Source organism: Equus quagga, chromosome 10, assembly GCF_021613505.1.
Source record: "Equus quagga isolate Etosha38 chromosome 10, UCLA_HA_Equagga_1.0, whole genome shotgun sequence".
Taxonomy (NCBI): Eukaryota; Metazoa; Chordata; class Mammalia; order Perissodactyla; family Equidae; genus Equus; species Equus quagga.
This window is the reverse complement of record NC_060276.1, coordinates 31,761,065-31,787,404: the sequence shown is the minus strand read 5'-3', so window position 1 is coordinate 31,787,404 and position 26,340 is coordinate 31,761,065. Positions and strand designations below refer to the sequence as shown.

Sequence of the window (26,340 nt, the reverse complement as noted above, 5' to 3'; positions counted from 1 at the left end):
AAGAACAAAGTGACAGAAGCTGTAAAAGGATCTGCTTCATTGAAGGCAACAAGACTAAAAAAGAAACCAAGAAGGGCTTTTATCAGGCATGGAGAAACTTCTAGTGACCCAGATTTAAGACCAGACACAAAAGTTTATATCTCTCAACACCATGATGATCACAGCCAAAGCAAAAAGTTTATGATATTGAAAGAAAAGGCTGGAGATGACTATGATGTTAAATTTACTGCTAGATCTGGGTGGCTTAAACAATTCAAGAATTGTTACTCATTACATAACGTGAAAGTGAGTGATGAATCTGCAAGTGTTAATGTGAAGGCAGTTGAAGAATTTTTGGAATCTCTAGATAAGCTGATTGTGGAGGGAAATTATTGCCAGAGCGAATATTCAATATGGATGAAACCTCCCTATTCTGGAAATGGATGCCTCAAAGGACTTTCATCCATAAGGAGGCCAAGTCAACACCAGGTTTCAAGGTTTTTAAGGAAAGGATAACAGTGTTGCTTGGGTGCAATGTTGCAGGCTACAAATTGAGACTGGCACAGTGAGAACCCAGGGCCTTCAAGTATATCAATAAGTACACACTGCCTGTCTACTACAGGAGCAATAAGAAGTCATGGATGAACCAGTTCCTCTTCCAAGTTGCCCTGCTGAACCACTATGCCAGCAAAATGAAGAAGTACTGTTTGGAGAATAACATATCTTTCAAGATTTTGCTTACTGTTGATAAAGCTCCCAGATATCTTCCTTTTATTGATGATGGTCCTCCCAATATCAAGCAGTGTTTCCCCCTCCAAACACCACCTCTTTGATACAACCAATGGATCAAGGAATTATAGCAGCTTTTAAGGACTACTGCCTGAGGAGAACCTTTGCCCATGTTATCACTGCAACTGAAGAAGACATGAGAAGACACTGATGCAACTCTGGAAGGATTACAACATATATGACTGCATCAAGAACCTTGCTGGCAGTTGGGGTGATGTCACCAAGGAGTGTATCAATGGCATCTGGAAGAAGACACTCAAGAGGTTCATTCATGACTTGAAAGGATTTGCCAAAAATGAGAAGGCTGCAAAAATCAACAAGTCTGTAGTTGAGATGGCAAGCAACTTTAACCTGGGTGTGGATGAGGATGACATTGAGAAGTTCCTAGAGGTGGTTCATGTGGAACTGACTAACGAGGAGTTGTTGGAACTGGAACAGGAATGCATAGCTGAAGAAGAGGCAAGAGAAAAGCAAATTGCAGAAAAAGAAGAAAAACCTCCATGATAATTCACAGTAAAGGGTTTAGCAGAAGCTTTTGCAGACGTCAACAAGCTCCTTTAAAAGTTTGAAAATATGGACCCCTAACACCAAAAAGTTTTCATTAATAGAAAGGAATGTTCATGGTGCATTATCTGCCTACAAGCAAACCTATGATGAAAAAACCAAGCAAACCACCATGGACATATTTCTGAAAAGAGTGACACCTCCTCAAGAAGAGCCTCAGGCAGGTCCTTCAGGAGGTGTTCCAGAAGAAGCACTGTTATCACAGGAGATGGCAGCTCCAGGGGGCTTTCTGGAGAAAAAGGAAAAATTTTTTTAAAAAGTGTACATTCTCTCATTGTATTTTTCAAAATTTAATTAGTAACTCAAAAAAACATTATAGCAATATGTCGTGGGGTTACACCATATTTAGAAATAAACCATATGTAAACAATCACACATATGTCAGGGGGTATAAATGGACATATATAATTATATGATTATTAAATTATACATGAAATAGATAATACGGCTGATCATAAATGATTGTAGTATTTCCTTATTTTTATTTAATGTCTGTAGCATATGTCATGATACCTTCTCTTTTGTTCTTGATATTGGTAATTTGTGTTCTCTCTCTCATTTCTCTCCTTTTTGTTGATGTGTCTTGTTAGAGATTTATCAATTTTATTAACCTTTGCTAAGAATCAACTTTTACTTTGTCAGTTTTCTCTAATATTTGTCTGTTTTCTCATTCATTGATTTTTTGTTATTGTATATATTACTTCCTTCCTTTTACCTAAAATGTAGTTTCCTCTTTTTTTAAGTTTCTTATGATGGAAACCGAGATCACTGACTTTAACCCTTTCTTATTTTCTACTATAGACATTATGACTAAAATTCCCTCTAAACACTGCTTTTGCCAAACTCACAGATTTTATGTGCTGGGTTTTCAATATATTTATCCAAATGTTTTTACCAATTTTCCTTGTGATTTCTTTTTTGGCCCATGAATAATTTATATACTTGTAATTTGATTTCCAATTATCTGGGGAGTTTTCTCATTATCTCATTGTAAATGATTTCTAATTTATATCTGTTGTCAGAGAACATGCTGCAGAAGATTTCAGTCTTTTGCAATAATTAAGATATATTTTATGCTCCAGCATATGATTTATCTTGGTGAGAATTTCATGTAAGCATTCAATACCCGCTGAAAAGAATGTGTATTCAGAAGTATTTGGTGTAACGTTCTGTATATGTCAATTGCATCGTTAGTTGATAGCATTGTTCATATTTTCTATATCTTTACTTTCCTTTTCTAGCAGTTACTGAAAGAAGAATGTTAAAATTGCCAATTATGATTTTGGATTTGTTCATTACTTCCTTTAGTTCTGTTAAATTTTGCTTCATGTATTTTGAAGTTGTGCTATTAGAGAAAAACATATTTAGGATTGTTCTGTCTCACTTTTAAATTTATCTTTTTATTGTTTTGAATGTCCCCCTTCATCTCTTGTAATATTTCTTGTCTTAAAGTATACTTTACCTGATTTTAACATTGCCACGCCAGTTTTCTTATAATTACTGTCTATACAATATATCATTTTCCATAATTTTCCATTTTCAACCTATATGTGTCTTCATATTTAAAGTTCATCGCTTTTAGACAGTGATAGTCTTGCTTTTATATGCTACTCTAAAAAGTGCTGCTGGATACTCTAGCTGGAGTATTTGGTCCAATTACATTTCATGTAATTATTGATATGACTGAGTTTAAGTCTGTCATCTTGCTCTTTGCTTTCTATTTGTTTCATTTGGTTTTTGTTCCTCCATTCTTCTTTTCTTGCCTTATGTTCTCCTTATCAAATATTTCTAGCATTGAATTTCAGTTACTTTATTGAATTTTTTTAATTCTTTTTAATTTAAGTAACATTGGTTCATAACATATAAATTTTGAGTTTACATCATAGTATTTCAATTTCTGTGTAGATTACATCATATTCACTGCCCAAAGTCTCATTACCATCTGTCATCATACGCATGTGCCCTTTTACTCCTTCCTCCCTTCCCCCCTTCCTCTCTAGTAACCATCAATCTAATTTCTATATCAATGTGTTTGTTCATTGTTGCTGTTTTCATCTTCTACATACGAGTGAAATCATATGGTATCTGGCTTTCTCCATGTGACTTATTTATCTTAGCATAATACCCCCAAGATCTATCGATATTATCATAAATGGCAAGGTTTCTTCTTTTTAATGGCTGAATAGTATTCTATTGTATGTATACATCTCACATCTTCTTTATCCATTCATCCATTGATGAACACTTTGGTTGTTTCTAAGTCTTGGCTATTGTAAGTAATGTTGCAATATGGGTGCATACATCTTTTCAAATTCATGTTTTCATGTTCTTCAGATAAATACCCAGAAGTGGAATAGCTAGATCATATGGTACTTCTATGCTTAATTTTTTGAGGAATATCCATACTGTTTTCCATAGTGGCTGCACCTGTTTGCATTCCCACCAGCAGTACATGAGGGTTCCCTTTCCTCCACATCCCCTCCAACATTTGTTATTTTTTGCCTTGGTGATTACAGCCATTCTAACATGTGTAAGGTGGTATTTCATTGTATTTTCGATTTGCATTTCCCTAAAATTAGTGGTGTTGAACATCCTTTCGTGCGACTGTTGGCCATCTGTATGTCTTCTTTGAAAAAGTATCTGTTCAGATCCTTTGCCTGTTTTTTAGTTGTTTTGATTACTATGGCTTTGTAGTATATTTTGAATTCAGGCAGTGTGATATCTCCAGCTTTGCTCTTTTTTCTAACGATTGCTTTGGCTATAGGGTCTTTTGTGGTTCCATATAAATTTTAGAATTTTTTGTTCTATTTCTGTCAAAAATATTGGGATTTTGATTGGTATTGCATTGAATATGTAGATTGCTTTAGGCAATGTGGATATTTTAACAATGTTAATTCTTCCAATCCATGAGCACAAAGTATCTTTCTATTTCTTCGTGTCTTCTTCAATGTCTATCAACAATGTCAGTTTTCAGTGTACAGGTCTTTCACCTCCTTGGTTAAATCATATGGTATCTGGCTTTCTCCATGTGACTTATTTATCTTAGCATAATACCCCCAAGATCTATCGATATTATCATAAATGGCAAGGTTTCTTCTTTTTAATGGTTAAATTTATTGCTAGAAATTTTATTGTTTTTAATTCAATTGTAAATATTATTATTTTCCTAATTTCTCTTTCTGATAGTTCATTGTTAGTGTATAGAAATGCAACTGGTTTTTGTATTTTGATTTTGTACACTGAAATTTTACCTTATTTGTTTATTATTTCTAATAAATTTTGGTGGAGACTTTAGGGTTTTCTATATATAAAATCATGTCATCTGCAAATAGCAAGTTTTACTTCTATTCCAACTTGGATGCCTTTTATTTCTTTTTCTTGCCTAATTGCTCTGGCTAGGGCTTCCAATAACATATTGAATGAGAGTAGTGAGAGTGGGCATCCTTGCCTTGTTCCTGATCTTAGAGGGATAGCTTTCAGTTTTTCACTGCTGAGTATGATGTTAACTGTGGATTTTTCATATATGGTCTTCGTTATGTTGAAGTATTTTCTGTCTATACCCATTTTATTGAGAGGTTTTAGCATAAATGGATGTTCAATCTTGTCAAGTGCTTTTTCTACATCTATTGAGATCATATAATTTTTATGCCTCATTTTGTTAGTGTGATGTATCACATTGATTGATTTGCCAATGTTGAACCATCCTTGCATTCCTGGAATAAATCCCACCTGATTATGGTGTATGATCCTTTTAACATATTGTTGTATTCAGCTTGCTAATATTTTGCTGAGGATATTTGTATCTACGTTCATCAGAGATATTGGCTTGTAATTTTCTTTTTTTGTATTGTCCTTGACTGGTTTTGGTATCAGGGTAATGTGGGCATCATAAAATGAGATAAGAAGCATTCCCTCCTCTTCAATTTCTTGGAAGAGTTTGAGCAGGATAGATATTAAATCTTCTTTGAATGTTTGGTAGAATTCACCAGTGAAGCTGTCTAGTCCTGGACTTTTGTTTTATGGAGGGTTTTTGAATACTATTTCAATCTCCTTACTAGTGATTGGTCTATTCAGATTTTCTATTTATTCATGATTTAGTCTTGGAAGGTTGTATGATTCTAAGAACTTATTCATTTCTTCTAGGTTGCCCAATTTGTTGGTATATAGCTGTTCATACTAGTCTTTTATAATCCTTGGTATTTATGTGGTATCCACTATAGCTTCTCCTCTTTCATTTCTGATTTTATTTATTTGAACCTTCTCTCTTTTTTTTCTTAGTGAATCTAGCTAAGATTTGTCAGTTTTGTTTATCTTTTCAAAAACCAGTTCTTAGTTTCATTGATCTTTTCTATTGTCTTTTTAGTCTCTATTTCATTTATTTCTGCTCTGATTTTTAATATTTCCTTCCTTCTACTGACTTTAGGCTTTGTTTGTTCCTCTTTTTCCAGTTTCTTTAGGTGTGTGGCTAGATTGTTCATTTGAGATTTTTCTCTTCTTCTTTTTCTTTCTTTTTTTTTTTTTTTGCTGAGGAAGATTCACCCTGAGCTAACATCCATGCCAATCTTCCTCTATTTTCTAGTATGTGGGCTGCCAGCACATCATGGTTGCTAACAGAACAGTGTAGGTCCATGCCTGGGAGCCAAACCTGGGCCAGTGAAGCAGAGCTTGCTAAACTTAACCACTAGACCACCAGGGCTGGCCCAATATTTCTCTTGTTTTTTTTTTGTCTTCTACTCCCCAAAGCCCCCCAGTACATAGTTGTATATTCTAGTTGTAGGTCCTTCTAGTTTTGCTATGTGGGATGCTGCCTCAGCATGGCTTGATGAGCACTGCTATGTCTGAGCCCAGAATCTTAACTGGTGAAACCTCAGGCCACAGAAGCAGAGCACACAAATTTGACCACTCAGCTACAGGGCTGGCCCCTATTTTTCTTGTTTTTTGAGGTAAGCCTTTGGTGCTATAAACTTCCTTCTTAGTACTGCTTTTGCTACCTCTTATAGATTTTGGTATGTTGTATTTTCATTTGTCTTCTGGTATTTTTTGATTTCTCCTTTGATTTCTTCATTGAACCAAATAGTTGTTCAGTAGCATGTTGTTTAGTCTCCACATAATTGCGATTTTTTTTTTCAGTTTTTTTCTTGTCATTGACGTCTAATTTCCTACTGTTGTGGTTGAAAACGATGCTTGATATGATTTCAATCTTCTTAAATTTATGGAGACATTTTTTGTCCCAACACATAGTCTATCCTTGAGAATGTTCCATATGTACTTGAGAAGAATGTATATTCTGCTGCTTTTGGATGGAATGTTCTGTATGTATCTATTAAGTCCATGTAGTCTAATTTTCCCTTTAAGGCTGATTTTCCTGGTTGACTTCCTGTCTGGATTATCTATCCATTGGTGTAAGTGGGGTGTTAATGTCAGCTACTATTATTGTGTTGCTATCAATTTCTCCCTTTAAGTCTTTTAATAGTTGCTTTATATATTTTGGTGCTCCTATGTTGAGTGCATATATATATTAATAAATGTTATGTCTTCTTGATCGATTGTCTCCTTTATCTTTATATAATATCCATCTTTTTCTCTTGTTATCTACTTGCCTTGAAGTCTATTTTGTCTGATATGAGTATGGCTACACCTGCTTCCTTTTGCTTGCCATTTGTTTGTAGTATCGTCTTCCATCCCTTCACTTTGAGACTGTGTTGTCTTCAGAGTTGAGATGTGTTTCCTGGAGGCAGCATATTGTTAGGTCTTATTTTTTAATCCATCCAGCCACTCTGTGTCTTTTTATTGAAGAATTCAATCGACTTACATTTAAGGTGATTATTGATATATGAGGACTTACTACTTCCCTTTTATCTTTTGTTTTCTGGTTGCTCTCTATTTCCATTGTTTCTTTTCCCTTGTATTTTTGTCTGATGTAATTTGGTGGTTTTCCATGCTTTTCTCAGTTTCCTCTTTTTTTATGTTTGGTGTCTCTGCTTTAGATTTTTGTTTCGTAGTTACCATGAGGTTTGTATAAAAAATCTCATAGATAAAATAGTCCTTTTTCTGATGATAGTGTCTTATATTTTCATTTGCCTATACATGTTCCACCCTTTTCCTCCTCCCCTTTTATATTTTTGTTGTCACAAATTATTCCTTTTTATGTTGTCAGTTTGTTACTAAATTGAAGGAGATATGGTTATTTTTAATATCTTTTTCCCTTAAACCTTTATGCTATAATTATTTAACAACTTATTCTGATATAAATTTGCAATTTTCTGAATCTGTCTATTTATCACCTTAATCAAAGTTTTGTGTGCTTTTGCCTTTTTATTTCCAGTAGAAGAGCTCCTGTCAACATTTCTTGTCAGTCAGGTCTAGTGGTGATGAGCTCCTTCAGCTTTTGTTTGTCTGGGAAAGCCTTTATTTCTCCTTCATATCTGAAGGATATCCTCACTTTATAGAGTATTCTTGGCTAAAAGTTTTTATCTTTCAATATTTTGAGTATGTCATTCCACTCTCTCCTGGCCAGTAGAGTTTTGGCTGATAGCCTAATGGGGGTTCCTTTGTAGGTTACTGTCCTTTTTTTCCCTGCCTGCCTTTAAAATTCTTTATCATTGACTTTTTTTTTTTTTTGAGGAAGATTAGTCCTGAGCTAACTGCTGCCAATCCTCCTCTTTTTTTGCTGAGGAAGACTGGCCCTGAGCTAACATCCATGCCCATCTTCCTCTACTTTATATGTGGGACGCCTACCACAGTATGGCTTGCCAAGCAGTGCCATGTCTGCACCCGGGATCCAAACCGGTGAACCCCAGGCTGCTGAAGCAGAACGTGTGCATTTAACCGCTGCACCACCGGGCCAGCCCCTATCATTGACTTTTGACAGTTTTAATATACTGTGTCTTAGAGAAGACCTTTTTGCATTGAGATAATTAGGTGTTCAGTTAGTTTTGTGAATTGTATATCCAGTTCCTTCTACAGGTTTTGGAAGTTCTCAGCTATTATTTATTTAAATAAGCTCTCTTCTCCCTTCTCCCTCTCTTTTCCTTCTGGGATATCTACTATCATTATGTTGCCTTTTCTAATGAAGTCGAATAGTTCTCATAGAGTTTCTTTATCTTTTTTTTAAATCTTAGTTCTTTCTCTCCTTTTCTATATGAATCATTTCTAGATTTCTATCTTTGAGCTAAATAATTCTCTCTTCATATATTCTTCTTTATTTCCAGTGCTTTCTAATGCATTCTTCATCTTGTTTATTGAGTTCTTCAGGTCCAGAACTTCTGTGTGGTTCTTTTTTAGTGTTTCAATCTCTCTGATAAAGTATTCCTTCTGTTCATTAATTTTATTCGTGAGCTCATTACATTGCTTTTCTGAATTTTCTCGTAGCTCATTGTGCTCCTTCATGACAGCTATTTTGAATTCTCTATCAGTTAGATCACAATCTTCCATGACTTTAAGTTTGGTATCTGGAGAATTATCATTTTCTTTTTAGGATACCATGTTACCATGGTTTTTCATGGTGTTTGATGAGTTATTCCTCTATCAGCACATTTGAAATAGTGAACACCTTTCTTATTTAGGTATTTGTTCACTTTGATTCTGACAGTTCAAAACATTGGTAATTAGAGGCTTTTCCTTTTTTTCAGTAGGTGGCAGTATAGCACAAGTTTTTGGTTTCTCCTAGCTGAGCTGCCTGGCTATTTTTGAGAATCAGTACTTTCTACCCTCTACCACTTCTGCCAGAGGACATTTTGTCACTCTCTTCATTGCGGCTTGTGCCTCTGGGGTCTCTGGTGCCTTGCTGCTGCTGGTGTTGCTGTAGTCACTGGCATCATCTGGCTGCCTTTTAGATTTATTATTTATATTGTTTATACATAGTTTGATTGTGATATTCTTATGATTTGGATTTGTCTTCGGATTTATTCTACTAAGAGCTTAAGCTTCATAGATCTATAGATTCACACTTTTCACCAAATTTTGGAAGTTTTACTATTATTGCTTCATAGATCTATAGATTCACACTTTTCACCAAATTTTGGAAGTTTTACTATTATTTCTTCAAACATTTGCCTGCCCCATTATTTCTCCTCTTCTGAGATTCTAATTACCCACGTGTTAGAGTGCTTTACATTCTCCCACAGGTCACTGAAACTCTATTAATTGTTTTAATCTTTTTTTCTTTCTGTTCTTCTGATTGATTAATTTGTATAAATGTCTTCAAGTTTGTGGTTCCTTTCTTCTACTATTTCCGATTGTCTATTAAACTTGTCTAGTTTATTATTCATTCAGATATTTTTACCTGTACTTCCAAAGTTTCCATTGCATTCTTTTTTTAAAATTCACATTTCTCTGCTAAGAATCAACATCTCTTCACTCAGTAGAACCACATTTGCATTTAAATCCTTGAATGTTTGTGTAATAATTGGTGCAAATTCCTTACCTGATAATTCCAACATTAAGTGATATAGTCTTTTTTGACTTTTTCTGTGATTAATATAATAATTTCCTATTTTTTAGCATATATTTTAAAATTTTTTTAATTAATTACTTTCTCTGAAGAAGATCAGCCAAGAGCTAACATCTGCCACCAATCTTCTTCCTTTTGCTGAGGAAGATTGGCCCTGTGCTAGCTTCCATGCCAATCTTTCTCTACTTCATATGTGAGATGCCTGCCACAGCATGGCTTGACTAGCAGTGTGTAGATGTATACCCAGGATCCAAACTGGCAAACCCCAGGCCACTGAAGCGGAATGTGTGAACTTAACCACTGTGCCACTGGGCTGGCCCCTTTTTTTAATTTTATACAAGGTATTGTAGATGATACATTGCAACAAAACTGGAATATATTGTTTTCTTTTAGAGTGTTGAATTTCAGGCTGGCATGCTGTTAATTTATTGTTTGTTCTTCTTGAACCTGCTGAGGTTTAGTTTTAGGCTTTATTGTGGTGCATCTTTTAAGGCCATGATCCTTATTGCTAAGCAGAGTCTTTCTTTTGTTTTAACTGAATCCTCAAGATGTTAGTGATGTCCTAATGGAGTCTCTTCATTCTGTCTGGGCCAGACTTCAACTTCTAGGACTATATAACCTCTAGTATCTTTGTGCTGTTCTTGTCCCCATAGCTGCCACTCTCCGCTAGGCCTTATGGAGTTTCATCTGTGTATGTGCAACCTAGCCCTCAGCCAGGTACCTGGAAGGTATGCTCACAAGTACTTCTTGTGTCTCCTTCTGTATAATTTCCTCTTCTCTTATACCTTGCCCAGGAAGATCCAAGTGCTTTGGCAACCCTGAACTCTGATCTCTACCTCCTTAGTTCAGCAGGAAAATCAATCCCTGCTTGGTCTCTACTTCTCTGTGCCACAGTCAAGAAATTGTCTCCAGGGGCTGGCCTGGTGGTGCAGTGGTTAAGTGTGCACGTTCTGCTTCAGCAGCCTGGGAGTTCACCAGTTCAGATACCAGGTGCAGACATGGCACTGCTTGGCATGCCATGCTGTGGTAGGCATCCTACATATAAAGTAGAGGAAGATGGGCATGAATGTTAGCTCAGGGCCGGTCTTCCTCAGCAAAAAGAGGAGGATTGGCAGCAGTTAGCTCAGGGCTAATCTTCCTCAAAAAGAAAAAAAAGAAATTGTTTCCAGATAGAGAGGGGAAGGGTGCATATAGGAGTTATCTTATGTGCTTCTTTTATCTTAAAAAGCACAGTCCTAGACCAATTATTACCAAATGCCTGGAAAGAGTTGTCATATATTCTGTCCAATATTTATAGTTGTTTTTGGCAGGATGGCAAGTCAGGTACCAAGAATTCTGTCATAGCTAGAGACATGAGTTCAATTTTTAAAAATCTTTTATTTATCCTTGTGCTCAAGTTTGAATGTATTGACCTTCTTCTAGTTAATTGTTCACTACTTCTACTATTAATCCCATTCAATTATTTTTCTTAATTTTAAGTAATGAATTTTTTCAGTTACGCTATTTCCTCTTTTCTCTAGTTTCCACATCTCTCCTGAAATTCCCATATCTACAACCATGTATTTATCTTTTCTGGTAGATTATTTAGCATATTTATCATAGGTAAAGCCCTTGTCTGTTAATTTCAATCTCTGGTTCATGTATGGATCTGTTTCTATTGACGTATTTTCCTCTTTATTATGGGTCACATTTTTCTGTTTCTTTGTATATATAGTAATTTTACAAACATACTCTTATGGGGGCTTTGGTATTGCTTTTTTATGGTGGACTCTGGGTTTCCTTTTAGTTCTAGGGCAAATCCTTTAGTCCTAAAAAACTGGCTTTTCTCCTAAGGCATGCTCCTTCTCAGTATAAATAAACAGGCCAAAGTGTTTACTAACCTTTCTGACTTGGTGTGATGCAAACTCCCAACTCTGTTTTCTCTGCAGTAGACAACTGTTGTTCTTGAGTAAATACTTTCTTCTCTATTAAATACGTTGAACCTCTCAAATGTTGCTGGCTTTATGGGTTACTTGGAGTCTCGCACATAAAGGATTCAAGTGTCAAGCAAGAATTTGAGGGAACTTTGTTAAACTTTTTAAGCCCCCTCCTCCCCGTGGCTTGTCCTTTCTCTGATTGCACCCTTCAAATAGCAGCTGTTCTGGCAGCCCTTAACGCTATTTTTTGACTCCTCAGTTCAATTAGATGGCAACTTTCTGTTTTAGATCTAACCTCCATGCTGCAGAATGCCCTCAGGGGAAGAAACATGTAAATTTAGAACTCAAACAGCATGGTTCCCTTGTTTATATGACATGTGATAGATGCTCGTCAACATTTCAAAATTTCACTAGCTATTAGACCCAATACTAGATTTTGTTATTTAATGGGCTAATTAAAAGCACATATTTTGTTTCTAAAATTTACTTTTAATATTTTGATAGCAGAATGCCAAAATAATTTATTTCCTTTGCAATCCCCTCTATGTCATTTTATGCATTTAAAATAGTATTCTGAGAAGAGGTCCTCAGATACATAAAGGTTCAGAACTCTTGCTGTAGATTCTTATATGATCTCTTTTCTCTTTTCACAAAAATTCTCCCTAGAAGGTCATGACCTTAAAATTTTCCCTTATAAGAAAAATACTGTCCCCAACCCACACCTGTCTCATGAGTTCCAAACACCTATAGTCACATGGAATTCCATATTCATACTCCACAAGCACTTCAAATTTAACACAATCCAAACTGAGTCTATTACCTCCCCTGCCACAATCCTGCCCTTTCACCTGTGTTCTTATGCTTAATAGCACCCCCATCTACCTAACGACGTAGACCAAAAACCCGCAATCACTTATTGACTCTTTCCTCTCTCTCACATGCCACATCCAATCACCATATCCTATCAATGGAACTTCTAAATATCTCAAAAATCTGCCCATTCCCCTTAGTCCCCTTTATTCCTCCCTTAAATTAGACACTCTTCTTTCCCTTGCATAATAATCCTTTTTATACCTCTTACAAGAGAATTGAGGCTACCTTTTACTCAAGTCTTGACTTTCTGCCTGGGACCCAGGAGTCCATCTTTTCTCAGGTTCTCAGGGTCCGATTCCATTTCCCATTGTCTTTCTCGCCTGCATCTTCAAACTCGCTGTCTTGAATATTTTTCCAGTAACATATAAGAGTGTTCAACTGTCTTTATTTTTAAGAAAAGCTCACTATCCACACATATCTATCTGCATTCACTCTCCTTATTTCTCATTGCTTCACAGAATCAACAAATATTCATTTGAATCACTCTGTGGATCCAGCTAACAATTCTGCTCTTTTGCCACCTAACACTTACTTCTAATTTTTATTACTCTTTCATCTTCTTATATAGGCTCTGATAATTTCTGCCACTCATTCATACTACCATCTCTTCTAACAGGAAGTAACAGCCATTCTTTAGTCCTAGTGTAATTCTTTCAATTGTTTCTGACTTTGCCTCCTCAGGAACCTTTATCCATCATCTGTAATCTTTCTTTTCTCTATCTTTAAGCTCTTCCACTCGACTGGCTTTCACCTTTAACGTTTAAGCACGTTATTACACCTTAAATGCAGTCTTAGTTTCCTCAAACTTCATTAGCTTGTGAGTAGTGTAGGGGAGGAAAAATAATTTCCCCTCTACCCTTCTGAGTTCGTAACTTAGACATCTTATAACAAAAGAAAGATTAGCAAGAGAGAAGCAAACAGAAATTTATTAACATGTTATCCTTATGTATACATGACAGATACCCAGAAAAATTGAGTAACTCCCCCAGATAGTGCAAGCCACCACCTTAAATATCATCTTCAACTAAAGACAAAAAGATGTTGGGTCGGGGGAGGCCAGTTATGGGAGGTTAGTAGGAAAAGCACAGTAAACAAGAGTAAGGTTTGTTATGCAGATTTAAGTGGGTGCTTTCTCCATTGATAAGATTCTCTTGTGATTTAGAGTCATCCTTCTCTTCCTTGTACAGAGAGGGAGACACTTACAAATGAGAGATTGCCTGTATAAGTGAAAATTTCCCTTACAAAATGGTACCTTCTATTCTGTTTTCTGAGCTTCTCCTGTGTCTGCCATTTCTCAAAATAATCCTTATGCCAAAGAGGCATATTTTGAGGTGGCATATTCTGCTGCCTTTCAGTAGTAATATGGCCATATTTCAATGCTACTTCAAATTTCACTTCCTTATGCCCTCAGCCCTATTGTAGTTAAATACTAGGACCTCCACACCCACCTCTCACAAATTCTTATCCAAGAATATCTTACAAATCATGGGCATTCCTCTTGTCACCTCATGGACTGCCTTTTCATGCTTTCCTGCTTACAATCTTTCTCTTGTAGTTCAACTTTCCTCAGTCATTTGAGGTCTTCTCCTTACTACTACCATTGTAATTGCTTTCTTTTATTCATGCATGCCTATGTTCCTACTCTTCCCAAAGCTAAAAACCCCTTGAAGTTCAAAGTTGACTCTGAACCTAACTCTGAATTCCTTAAAATTCTCACTGAACCAACACCATACTGATTTATTTGCTAAAGCACACAACAAGCTTTTCTCCCCAACTCTCAGTCACATTTTATCCCCTCAGAACTGAGGCAGAGCTGCCTGTGTTTGTTTCTATGATCTTCTCTGAAAATAGTTCCTTTACCTTCTGCTGTCAACTCTCATGTTCAAGAGGCTCACTTATTACTCCATGAGGCAACCACTCGTGTTAGCTTGACATTGTGAGATCTTCCTAGGTCTTCATGAAAAAATTCTTCTCCATGAAAAACAATTCACAAAAATAGATACCTCTGAGACAGCCCTGCACTTTAGAAACATTACAGAGCAAGGGCTCTCTCCACTTGTGTGCACAGAAGCCAATACTATGTACACCAGTCTTTGATGGAAGAAAGCTTATTATGTAATCCATTGGTAAGGAGATAGGAGGCCAGGCTCTCAAAACTGTCTCCCTGAGCCAGTGCATGGGGTAAGGTTTAAGTGATCAGAGAGGGCAGACTGGTATGCAGAAGCCCCGGCAGGATAAGTTTCAATTCGCGGATCAAAATTTTCTCTTCTGTGCATACTGCTGGCTGGCTCATCACCCCTGAAAAGTAACTTTAACATTCTGTTATTGCAAATAGGATGATTTTGTCTTTTTTATGGCTGAGTAGTATTCCATTGTGTATATATATGTATATATATATATATACACAATATATATCACATCTTCTTTATCTATTCATCAGTAGATGGGTACTTGGGTTACTTCTATGTCTTGGCTATTGTGAATAATGCCGCAATGAACATAGGGTTGCATAAATCTCTTTGGATTGTTGATTTCAAGATCTTTGGACAAATATCCAGTAGTGGGATAGCTGGGTCATATGGTATTCCTGTTTTTAATTTTTTGAGAAATCTCCATACTGTTTTCCATAGTGGCTGCACTAGTTTGCATTCCCACCTCAAAGGAATGATTGTTAAGCAAAATAAGCCAGACAGAGAAAGACAAACACTGCATGATTTCACTTGTTTGTGGAAGATAAACAAACACATGGATAAAGAGAACAGATTGGTGGTTACCAGAGGGGAAAGGGGCTGGGTGGTGGGTGAAAGGGGTAAAGGGGCACATATATGTGATGATGGATAAAAATTAGACTATGGTGGTGAGCATGATGCAGTCTATTCAGAAATTAATAAATAATTATGTACACCCAAAATTATACAATGTTATAAACCTTTTTGATTTCAATAAAATAATTGAGGGAAAAAATAACTTTAATGTTCTGTTGTTAGGATGAGGTCAGCACAGTAAACAAGGGTAAATTTGTTATGTAGATTTAAGTCCTTGCCTTCTCTATTGAGAAGAATTTCTAGAGATTTAGTCATCCTCTCCTTCCCGGCATGGAGAGTTCTCTTATAAATGTAAATTTCTGTTATAAATGGGCAACTTTTACTAGGTTTTTCAGAGCTTTTCCCTGTGTCTGCTGTTTCTCAAAAGTAATCAGCCTAAAATAATTTTTATGCCAAAAAGGTATATTTTGGGGTGACAAATTCTGTTCCTGGTCTGTGAATACAGTAATAATTCCCCTAAGTTGTTTTCATTTTGATGTTGGCCAATCTGTTCCAGGAAATTTATCCGATAATCTCTCTCTCCTTTTTTGTATCACTATTTATTATTCATCTCTTGGCAATCTGTTTCCTTTTTTCACTATTCTACTATAACTGTTCTCTCTGTAATCACCGGTGACCTCCTTATTTTCAAAGACAGAGGAAATGTTTTGAACTCTAGGACCCCTCTGTGTCATCTGATGCTGGTGAGGATGACTTCTTCAGAACAATCCCTCCCATAGCCTGTTATGATGTAATTTTTCTTTCACACTGAATTGCTGATACCCATTTTGCAAATTTTCTTGCTGGTAATTTTGGTCATATCAGAACATGTCAAAAGAAGTTTTTCAGGCCAGGTTCACATGTGCACTGACAACGACAACTATGTAATAACTGCTGTCTGGCCAACAGTGACTGCAAGACACTATTGGTTATAAGATGCATCACACTTTCAAAGATGTTAAAATCTGAAAGACATGTGCATTGAAGAATCATTGGCATATGCTGTTACTATCTGATAGTTTGAAGAGAACTGATCTGTGTTGCTTGAATTCAAGGCTTTAAGAAATAATTTGAGCATCTTTATACATTCTCTGAACTCACTTGCCTTATTTGCAGTAAAATAACCTCATCAAGTTATTTTATGGCTTTTGTGAGGCTGGAATGAGATAATGCATATAAAGTATGTAGTGGAGATAAAGTACCAGAGTCAGTAAGCACTCAATGAGTGATAGTAGTAGTCATAGTAGTAGTAGTAGTAACATATTTTCAATAAAAACTTGAGCTATAACTATGTTACTGAATTCAACATTTCTAAAATGCTAAGATCTTATATGCTTATTGAGGGTATTTTTTTGTCTCTGAGTTTAAGTTACCTTAATAAATAATAATCACTTTTCAGGGTTTTTTGAGAACTAAATGTGATAACGCATGCAAAATATTTGACTTTATTGGTTGAAGTAGTACCTGACACTTTCAGCAGAACATAAATTATAACTTATCTTTGCTGTTTCTAAAATTCTAAAGAAGGTGATATAGATATATTGAAGTTAATTTCAGAAAGATTAAGTGATTCTAGCTAATAATTCCTTCTTTCTATGCTCTTTTCTGAATTGAATAAGATAATATATGAAAGTATATACTATAAAGTAATTGACTCAACGTGTGACAAATAGGAAGCATAGGAAGCATTCAGTAAAAGGTAGTTATTATTGCAATTATTGTTATTTGTATCTGGTATTTTCTATGGGAGTTCATTTTTACTTTTTCTTCTTGGCTAAATCAAAGGTTTTTAAAATACCAAAGATTGTTCAATTATACTTGCTAAACTTAACTTTTCTGAAGTTAACTTCACCAAATAACATGTGCCTTTCAGAATTTTTATGAGAATAAATGAGATCAAGCATATAAAATGTTTTGTTGCTATTACTGATGTTGCTTATATTTACCTGACCTTAAAGTATCGCCTAAATTTCTACTGGTTGACAAGTTTAAAATACTGAGAAAGACTTCACAAATTTGCTGAACTTAACTTTCCAGGGCTTAACTTCATCCATTAACATAGAACAGCAGTTCTCAATCTCCTTGATGTCAGGACCCCTTTAAACTCTAAAATAATTGATGACCCTAAAGAGCTTTTGTTTATGTGAGCTATATCTACACTCATGCACTGCATAACAATGTTTCCGTCAACTGTGTATGTGAAAGTGGTCCCATAAGATCAGTACCATATAGCCTAGGTGTGTAGTAAGCTATACCCTCTAGGTTTGTGTAAGTGCACTCTGATGTTCACACAATGACAAAATCACCTAACGACACATTTCTCAGAACATATCCCCATTGCTAAGTGATACATGACTATATTGATATTTACTATATTCGAAATTAAAGCTGAGAAATGTTTAAAATATTTACAAATCACTTCATTTTAAATAGCAATAATGAATCCATTTAATGTTAACATAAATAAATAACATATTTTTATGAAAACTAACTATATTCTTCCAAAAGAAATCAGAGCAAGGACTGGCATTGTTTTACAGTTTTGAAAATCTCTTTAATGTTTAGTTTTATGGAAAGATAGTTGGATTCTTATATATGTACCTGCACTCAATCTGTTGTGATACGTTGTTTTGGTTGAAGTTTGTGAAGAAAATGCAGTTTAAAAGACAAATATTTGGTAAAGGAAGACTAGAAAACTCTTTAAAAGAGCATCAGAGGCCACCAGGGTCCTTGAATCACACTTTGAGAACTGCTGACGCATATCTTTATTTTTTTAAAGCATTGAATAAGATAATCAGTGCAATATATATTATTATTAGTGCTGCTTCACTTCTTGCTATTATTTATCACTTCCTGATATTGTCAAAAGAACTTGAATTTCTTCTTGTTTTGTTGACTGCATTCACTGTTTTAAAAAAAAGCAACTAATGATGGCATAGATTTGGTAAAGTGGTTAAGTCACCTTACCAAATAATATCTCTATTATAGAGATTTTAACCAAATTGGGATAATACATTTTACACCTAACCCCTAACCCTAACCCAAATTGGGATAACACATTTTACATCTGTTTTGTCAGTGATGTATGGCTCAGTGCCTGGCACATAAGATAGACTCAATAGAGGGCAACTTCACTCTTTGCTCAATGTACATAAAATTATACAAATAGATGCCAGGGATAAAATTGACCTCACATATCCAATAACAGCCTCAGCTCATCTGGAATCACTCTGCTACCCTCTTTTGTTGTCCCTTGACAAGGCCTACTTTTAAGCCCAATAGTCTCTTAGGAAAGTGAAGAAATCTTTTAATAGAGGCAAGCTAACACCACTCCAGAGCTGGGCTCTGAATAATACTGACTTCCATTGCTCTTACGGTCACTGTGTGAGGCCTTTCCCAGAGACTTCTGGTGTCTCTAGGAATACCTAGAAGATTGTGATGCATTTTCTATGGGAATTGAATCTCCACTTCACCATTTTTTTCCTGAATGTAGGTATGTCTACCCTTGTCAAGATTCATCCAGAGTGCAAATTCCCCAGACCAAGTCTCTAGGCTCTAGTTCCCACATTGCTGGGGGGTAGAGGACGAGGAGAGGTTGGGAGGGGAGCAGTTCCCCTAGACTTCTCTCATCTTGCTATAGGATCCTGAGAAAGCATAACGGAGTTTTCTACCAATATTTTTGTCAGAAGATAGCCTTCTTCCCTAAAATATATCAAAGTGGCGAGTGTTTCCACCCAGGAGTCTAAGTCTTTTGCTCTAGAATTATCACTTTCAGGGTCAGCAGTGGCCACTAAGTCTTGGAGACTGTTATAATTCCTTCAAGCATTTCATCAAACTTTGTGAAAATTGCCTTCTGATACTTGCCACCCTTCCCATCCAGGGTCCAAAGGTCTCTTCGCCAGGATCCCACACTGTATTACCGGAGGAGACTTTCTGTTTGCAGTGCCTCCTGGTTTTCACAGACTTTCTTAGGTTCTTGCATGGCATCCCTAGGCTCAGTGTTATAGGCATGTACCAATACCCCAAGGAGTCTTGTCACATTTGTTACTGCTTCTCACACCATCAGTCGGTCTTTTTCTCTAGGACTAATAGCAACTTCATTGTCTGTTTCAGACAGGACCTCTACGTCTTCTTTTAGTTTTTCAATTTTTTAAAATATTATTAAATGTTTTTATGGAAACTTTCAAAGATTACAAAAGTAGATAGAATTATGTAATAAAGACCCATGTACTTGTCATCCAGCTCCAAGATTTATCAATGTATAGACTATCTTGCATCATCCATACTTCCATTCATTTACACCTCCCATATTATTTTTAAATAAACTCCAAGCATCATAATACTTTGTCCAAAATATTTCAGTATGTATATCTAAAAATATAAGAACTATTTTTCTACATAACCACAATATCAACATCACTCTTAAAAATTAATGAGCCATAATTATTTAATATCATCAAAAGGTCAGTCATTGTTCAAATCTGTAGCTGTGTCCTCAATATTTTTAAAAGTTTGTTTGTTTGCATCAAGACCTCAAGCAGATCCACATATTATAATTGCTTGCTAGGTCCTATAAATTTCCCTTAATCTGTAGATTCTCCCTCTAATTTTTTCTCCTGTAAATTATTTGTTTTGAAGAAACCTTCCTTCTTTTCTTAATCCCATATTAGCTTCCCTAACTCCAGAAAACTTCCCGTAGCCTGATCCATCACTAAAACACTTCATGAAGGATAAACCAATACTGAATTCTTTCAGGCAAGCTTGATCTATACTCTTTCTAGAGATTCCCCTATATTTTTGACTTTTGGAATGAAGCTTCTAATGATAGAAACTGACAGCTTTCTTACTTGCGTTTTTATAACTGTTAAGAAATGTAACCTGTGTGATTCTATATTCCCAAATGCTTGTTGAAATTCCTTCAAGCATTTCATCAAACTTTGTGAAAATTGCCTTCTGATACTTGCCACCCTTCCCATCCAGGGTCCAAAGGTCTCTTCGCCAGGATCCCACACTGTATTACCGGAGGAGACTTTCTGTTTGCAGTGCCTCCTGGTTTTCACAGACTTTCTTAGGTTCTTGCATGGCATGCCTAGGTTCAGTGTTATAGGCATGTATCAATACCCCAAGGAGTCTTGTCACATTTGTTACTGCTTCTCACACCATCAGTCGGTCTTTTTCTCTAGAAAAAGACCAGTCATTTCAGAAATTCAGTGTCTGAGGAAGAAGGTTTAAAGATCACTTTCCAAACACTCTCCGTTCCTTGTATATTCCCAGAGATTAAATATCAAGCAACATCCTCAGAAAGCTCTTGCAAAGAAACGTTGACCATTTTTTCCTTCTTGATCATCCAGCCAAACACTCTATATCTGATGAAAGGCATTAAAACAGCTTGGAGGGACTTTCCGTTTCAGATTAGTTACTGTTCCCTGTGTGCTCCCTAAGGCCAGCGAAGATCTCTGACAGTGCACTCCTACCTCCTCTTAGAGTTTGTAGCATAGATATCCACCAGCCCAGGATTCCTAATAATAATCTCTCATAGAATCCTGAAAAAGCAATCTGAATTTTCCCAGGCTTCACCTTCCTGTGGCTCCAAAAGAAAATAAATTAACATTAAAATTTGAATTTCGCTTGCAGGTTATCCCTACTTATTGATGCAGGACCTCTCCAAGATCTACCATAGTGATTTCTGACAATTTCCCGTTTCCTTATTTATGCTCAGGCACAAGATCACCCTCTGCTCCTATCTCCTTGTTGATATTTTCTGCCTATGAGCCTATTTATTAATGGAGATGCTTACCTAGAGTACTATCTCTCAGTATTCTGTAAAACAAAAATGTTCAAAATTCCACACAGAAATGGAAAGACTGCATCTCTCCCAACTCTGCATTTCATTCTGTCTCTTGACCTTGAAACAATATTGCTTATACCCAGAGTCTCACAAAAACTCTCTTTTTTTTTTTTGAGCATGATTATCCCTGAGCTAACCACTGCCAGTCCTCCTCTTTTTGCTGAGGAAGCCTGACCCTGAGCTAACATCCGTGCCCGTCTTCCTCCACTTTATATGTGGGACGCCTACCACAGCATGGCACGCCAAGCGCTGCCATGTCCACACCCAGGATCCGAACCAGTGAACCCGGGGCCGCTGAGAAGCGGAATGTGCAACCCTAACTGCTGCGCCACTGGGCTGGCCCCACAAAAACTCTTATTAAAGGCCAGCCTGGTTGCACAGTGGTTAAGGTCACACATTCCACTTCTCGGCAGCCTGGGGTTAGCCGGTTCGGATTCCGGGTGTGGACATGGCAGCGCTTGGCACGCCATGCTGTGGTAGGCGTCCCACATAAAAAGTGGAGGAAGATGGGCACGGATGTTAGCTCAGGGCCAGGCTTCCTCAGCAAAAAGAGGAGGATTGGCGGCAGATGTTAACTTAGGGCTAATCTTTCTCACAAAAAAAAAAAAAGAGAGAGAGAGAGAGAGAGAGTTCTTTCCGTTTCTGCATATAGATTATTTCTGCATAGTGGTCAGATCTAGTCCCTGTAGCGTATTTGGGGACCACACTCTCCTCATCATCTCCAGTAACTCCAGAGCTCCCCGGCCTTGTCTCCAAAGGACTCATACATAAAGTTTCCTCTTCTTGGCCCCTTTCCTTGGGAAAGCGGGGAGAGGAAATAGATGTTGTCAGCTAAAAACTCATCTCAAACCCAGTCTAGCTAAGGCTGATATACTATTATTACTCTTATAGGTGGTATTCACATCATTTTTAATGCATTTGGAAGATGACATGCTAAAAAATGAATGATTGGCTTTACTAATGTCATTGAGTACAGATATAAATTTATTCATTCATTCAACAAATATTTATTGAGTGTCTTCTATGAGCCAGGACAGTTCTAGGAAGTAGAAATAAAACAAAATAGGCATAATCCACTCTTACACACAACCATATCTATAATAGTTTATCCCAATGATAGTAATTTCATGCCTTCTGCAAAGATTTGGGGAGAAGGCATTCCTAACATGAAAAAAGTTGTCATTTTCTGATATCATACTACTACTCTTTCATGTGGCTATCAATTTATGCTGTGAATTGCTTTCAACAAATATCAGCTCTACATTTTGTTCAGTAAAATGCAGTTGAATGTATGCCATTGCACAAACCGATTCAATCCTTCCATATGCTGTACCAATGTTCCACCTCCTTTTTTTGTTCGTTTAGGTGTATCAGTTCCTATCCCAGTGATTGGACTGAGAGATGAAGACAAAGTATTCGTCAACAACACCACCTGCGTGCTGAATGACCCAAATTTCGTTCTTATTGGGTCCTTCGTAGCTTTCTTCATACCACTGACGATCATGGTGATTACATACTGCCTGACGATTCACGTTCTTCGCAGACAAGCTCTGATGTTACTGCGCGGCCACACCGAGGAACCACCTGGAATGAGCCTGGATTTCCTGAAGTGCTGCAAGAGGAATACAACTGCTGAAGAGAACTCTGCAAACCCTAACCAAGATTTGAACCCACGCCGAAGAAAGAAGAAAGAAAGACGTCCCAGGGGCACCATGCAAGCTATCAACAATGAACGGAAAGCCTCGAAAGTCCTTGGCATTGTTTTCTTTGTGTTTCTGATCATGTGGTGCCCATTTTTTATTACCAATATTCTGTCGGTTCTTTGTGGGAAGGCCTGTAATCAAAAGCTCATGGAAAAGCTTCTGAATGTGTTTGTTTGGATTGGGTATGTTTGTTCAGGAATTAATCCTCTGGTGTACACTCTTTTCAACAAAATTTACCGAAGGGCATTCTCCAACTACTTGCGCTGCAATTATAAGGCAGAAAAAAAACCTCCTGTCAGACAAATCCCGAGAGTTGCTGCCACTGCTTTGTCTGGGAGGGAGCTTAATGTTAACGTGTACCGGCATACCAATGAACCGGTGACGAAGAAAGCTAACGACAATGAGCCCGGGATAGAGATGCAAGTTGAGAATTTGGAGCTACCAGTTAATCCCTCCAACGTGGTTAGTGAAAGGATTAGTAGTGTGTAAGAAAGAGCAGCACAGTCATCTCCTACAGTAAAGCTACAAATGCAGGAAAATGTTCTATAATTCTTCTGTCGGTCATAACTAATGTAAATATTGCTATCTGAAAAGAGTGTTTTTATATATAGCTTTGCAACCTTGTACTTTACAATCATGCGTACAATAGTGAGATTTAGAGTTCTATATTTACTGTTTATAACAGGTTGAGAATAACTTATTTTGATTTTTTGATGCATAAAGTGTTGATTCTTTTTCTTTCCCTTCCTTTCTTCCTCCCTCTCTCCTCCTCCTCCTTCTCTCTCTTTCTCTTTCTTTTGTTCATAAGGAAATGTTGATGTTCATCTCAGGTGGCATTTGCAGGAGACCAGAATGATGCACATGACAGTGGTTATATTTCAACCACATTAAAATGAACAAATTTGGAGGAATCTTTTTCCAGGTTAACAGTAAATATACACTTTAAATTCTTGCTCTGCTCATTTACACACATAAACACAGTAAGATAGGTTCTGCCTTCTGGTACTCTATCACACCTATTAGTGAGGCAAGGGCAGAACTTAGACTTGTTATCACACATAGGGACAAAATTTGACCTTGTCAAAATGTTGTGTTGGTATTTCACCACAATGTCTGTCCCTAAATGTAGTGGTATTTTAACATAGCAGCTTGTTAACCAGGACTACAGAAGTGGAAGGATTATTTGAGATATATACACCAATAACTTTTCACTTCTTAAGGATAATGTTCAAATTCTGATTACAATGACAAGCAAACTGGAATTAGTGTTTTCATTCTGGTCCTTCGTAAATACCTAATTTGATGATTAAACTGGGAAATGAGATCCCAAAGTTATTTCCCAGTCCAGGATTCAACATCAATTGGGTTTTGATCTCAGGATCCTGGAAATTCATGTGCTACACCCAAAATAAAGTTAGCATTTGAGCCTTATTAAAATATTTTCTTAATTATGGTACCTCTATCTATAGGACCTAATTTAGCAGTCCATTTTTGAGTAAAACTTGTGTTGGAAACATAGATGATCAAAACCTTGGAAGTTTTACTTGATTAAGGACTACAGAATTAAGCCCTTGGAATGTGAAAAAAGTAATTTAAAAGAATCTTACTGAACTCTGGGAATAACAGAAATAGAGAGTTTCCATTTGAATTTTAAACAAAATTTATCTCATTTTCAGATCCTTCCAAACTCTAGTGCAGGAAAAGGCTGCAGCTAATTTGTGAAAGTGGCAAGCTCTTCATTGTACTGAAATTATGTACCAGAAGTTTAAATCTTTGTTAAAATATAGTGTTGTGTAACAATAAATGTTGGCCATCGTTTCATTCATGGGCCTGCTGCTCTCTAAGAATTCAGTACCATTTTATTAGTTTGTTAACCGTGAAAGGTTTTCAAGCACTGCTAATGTCAGACCATTAAGTCTATGCTGTGTGCAGAGTATACGTTTCCAGTAACTGTATTTCCATGTGTGTCCATTTCACACAACTGTGGATCAATTTCTGAAGAATTCATGATGCTATTTCTTATACCTGACAGTTACTTACACACATTAAAGTGTGTGTCTCTCAATACCTTGAAATTGGTGAAGGCAGAACCTGAATTTCTAAAACCCCCGGTCTGTGTCCTCAACACACAGCATAGATAAATCCAACAGTCTGCCACAGGGGCAGTGAGAGAGCTGCTGTATTTGAAGAAACTCATACAGTCTCTACTTGATTTGCAACACTGCCAAATGTCAGTCAATTGCTTGAGCATGCCCAAATATAACACGAAAGTAAAGTCTACCTGCCTGTTAGCTCTGTCTAACTGCATGTAAAAACAATTATATGAAATTGAATGAGATCATCTAATTCTTACTAAAATGAAAATGTCTGAAGAAACACAGCATGCATTCAGCATGAGTTCTGCACATACAGATGGTGTCCTGCATGTATGCCATGTATGTTGCATGAATCCATCAATTTATAGGGCATCAGGACATCAATTAACGTAGGACAGAGTAGGTGATATAAAAAGAACTGAAGAAAATCCTTCAGCAGTCCTTAAAAAGACCATGTATTCAGATCTGAAGTATTGTGAGTATTAGAGAAAATTGGAAACATCTGATTTCTTAACTATCAGGGCAAGCTCATAGCACATGTTTTACAAAGAAATAAAATATAAACCATGGATTTTCAAAAGCACTAGCAATAAGTTGAATGATAACAGCTTATAGCACATTTGTTAATAATTCTTATGTCATCAAGTAGTAGTACTAAATAGTACCCAACACAGTAATTATCCTCAAATTGTGTGCTATTCGTAAGTTCCGTGCAGTTTGGTATGAAACAAATATGCTCATTTGGATATAAATCTTACAGTTCAATGTTAAATCTACAAACTTTTATAAATGTTTTAAAAAAAAAGTCCATGTGATAAATGTAAACGTGGGAATTTACTGTCAAACAAATCATTTTGATGTACTATTATATACATATGTATGTTTAAGACATGTGCAACAGACTGCCTTATATTATTTCCTGTAAATCTTCTCCTTCATCAAATGGTACTTTTTGTGAGTGGTTGCAAAGTGCTGTCTTATTCCTGGTTCCTGTATGTTATCCACTCCAGGTTTTTGTGATACTTCCTATTAATTTATTAAATTTATTAAATGTTGGCTAATATGTTACATGTCTTTCTTCTCCCTGCATCTTTTGAGGGGAAAATATACCGCTTCACTTCATTTTCTTTGAAAATTAAATTGTACCCTGTAAAATAAGTTCACAAAGATAAACACAACCAGGAACTATCACTCTGCTGAGTAATTCTCCATGTATTCAAAGACTACACCACCAGCAGAAAGACAATTAAGAGGCATAAACAACAAAACCAATATTAACACCAACATCCCTGATTCCTCATGAGAAGAATAACTGT

General features: G+C 36.5%; 1 protein-coding gene across 1 annotated transcript in view; it reads left to right on the top strand.

Annotated features, from left to right (window-relative positions):
* The window catches only part of HTR2C (5-hydroxytryptamine receptor 2C), a 165,669-nt gene extending 142,252 nt beyond the window's left edge, over nucleotides 1-23,417 (top strand). Inside the window, exon 4 of the mRNA XM_046674110.1 lies at nucleotides 22,591-23,417. Within this exon, the coding sequence (XP_046530066.1) occupies nucleotides 22,591-23,417 (827 nt within the window). The remainder of the gene's footprint in view (nucleotides 1-22,590) is intronic.
* The last annotated feature ends 2,923 nt before the right edge of the window (nucleotides 23,418-26,340 follow it).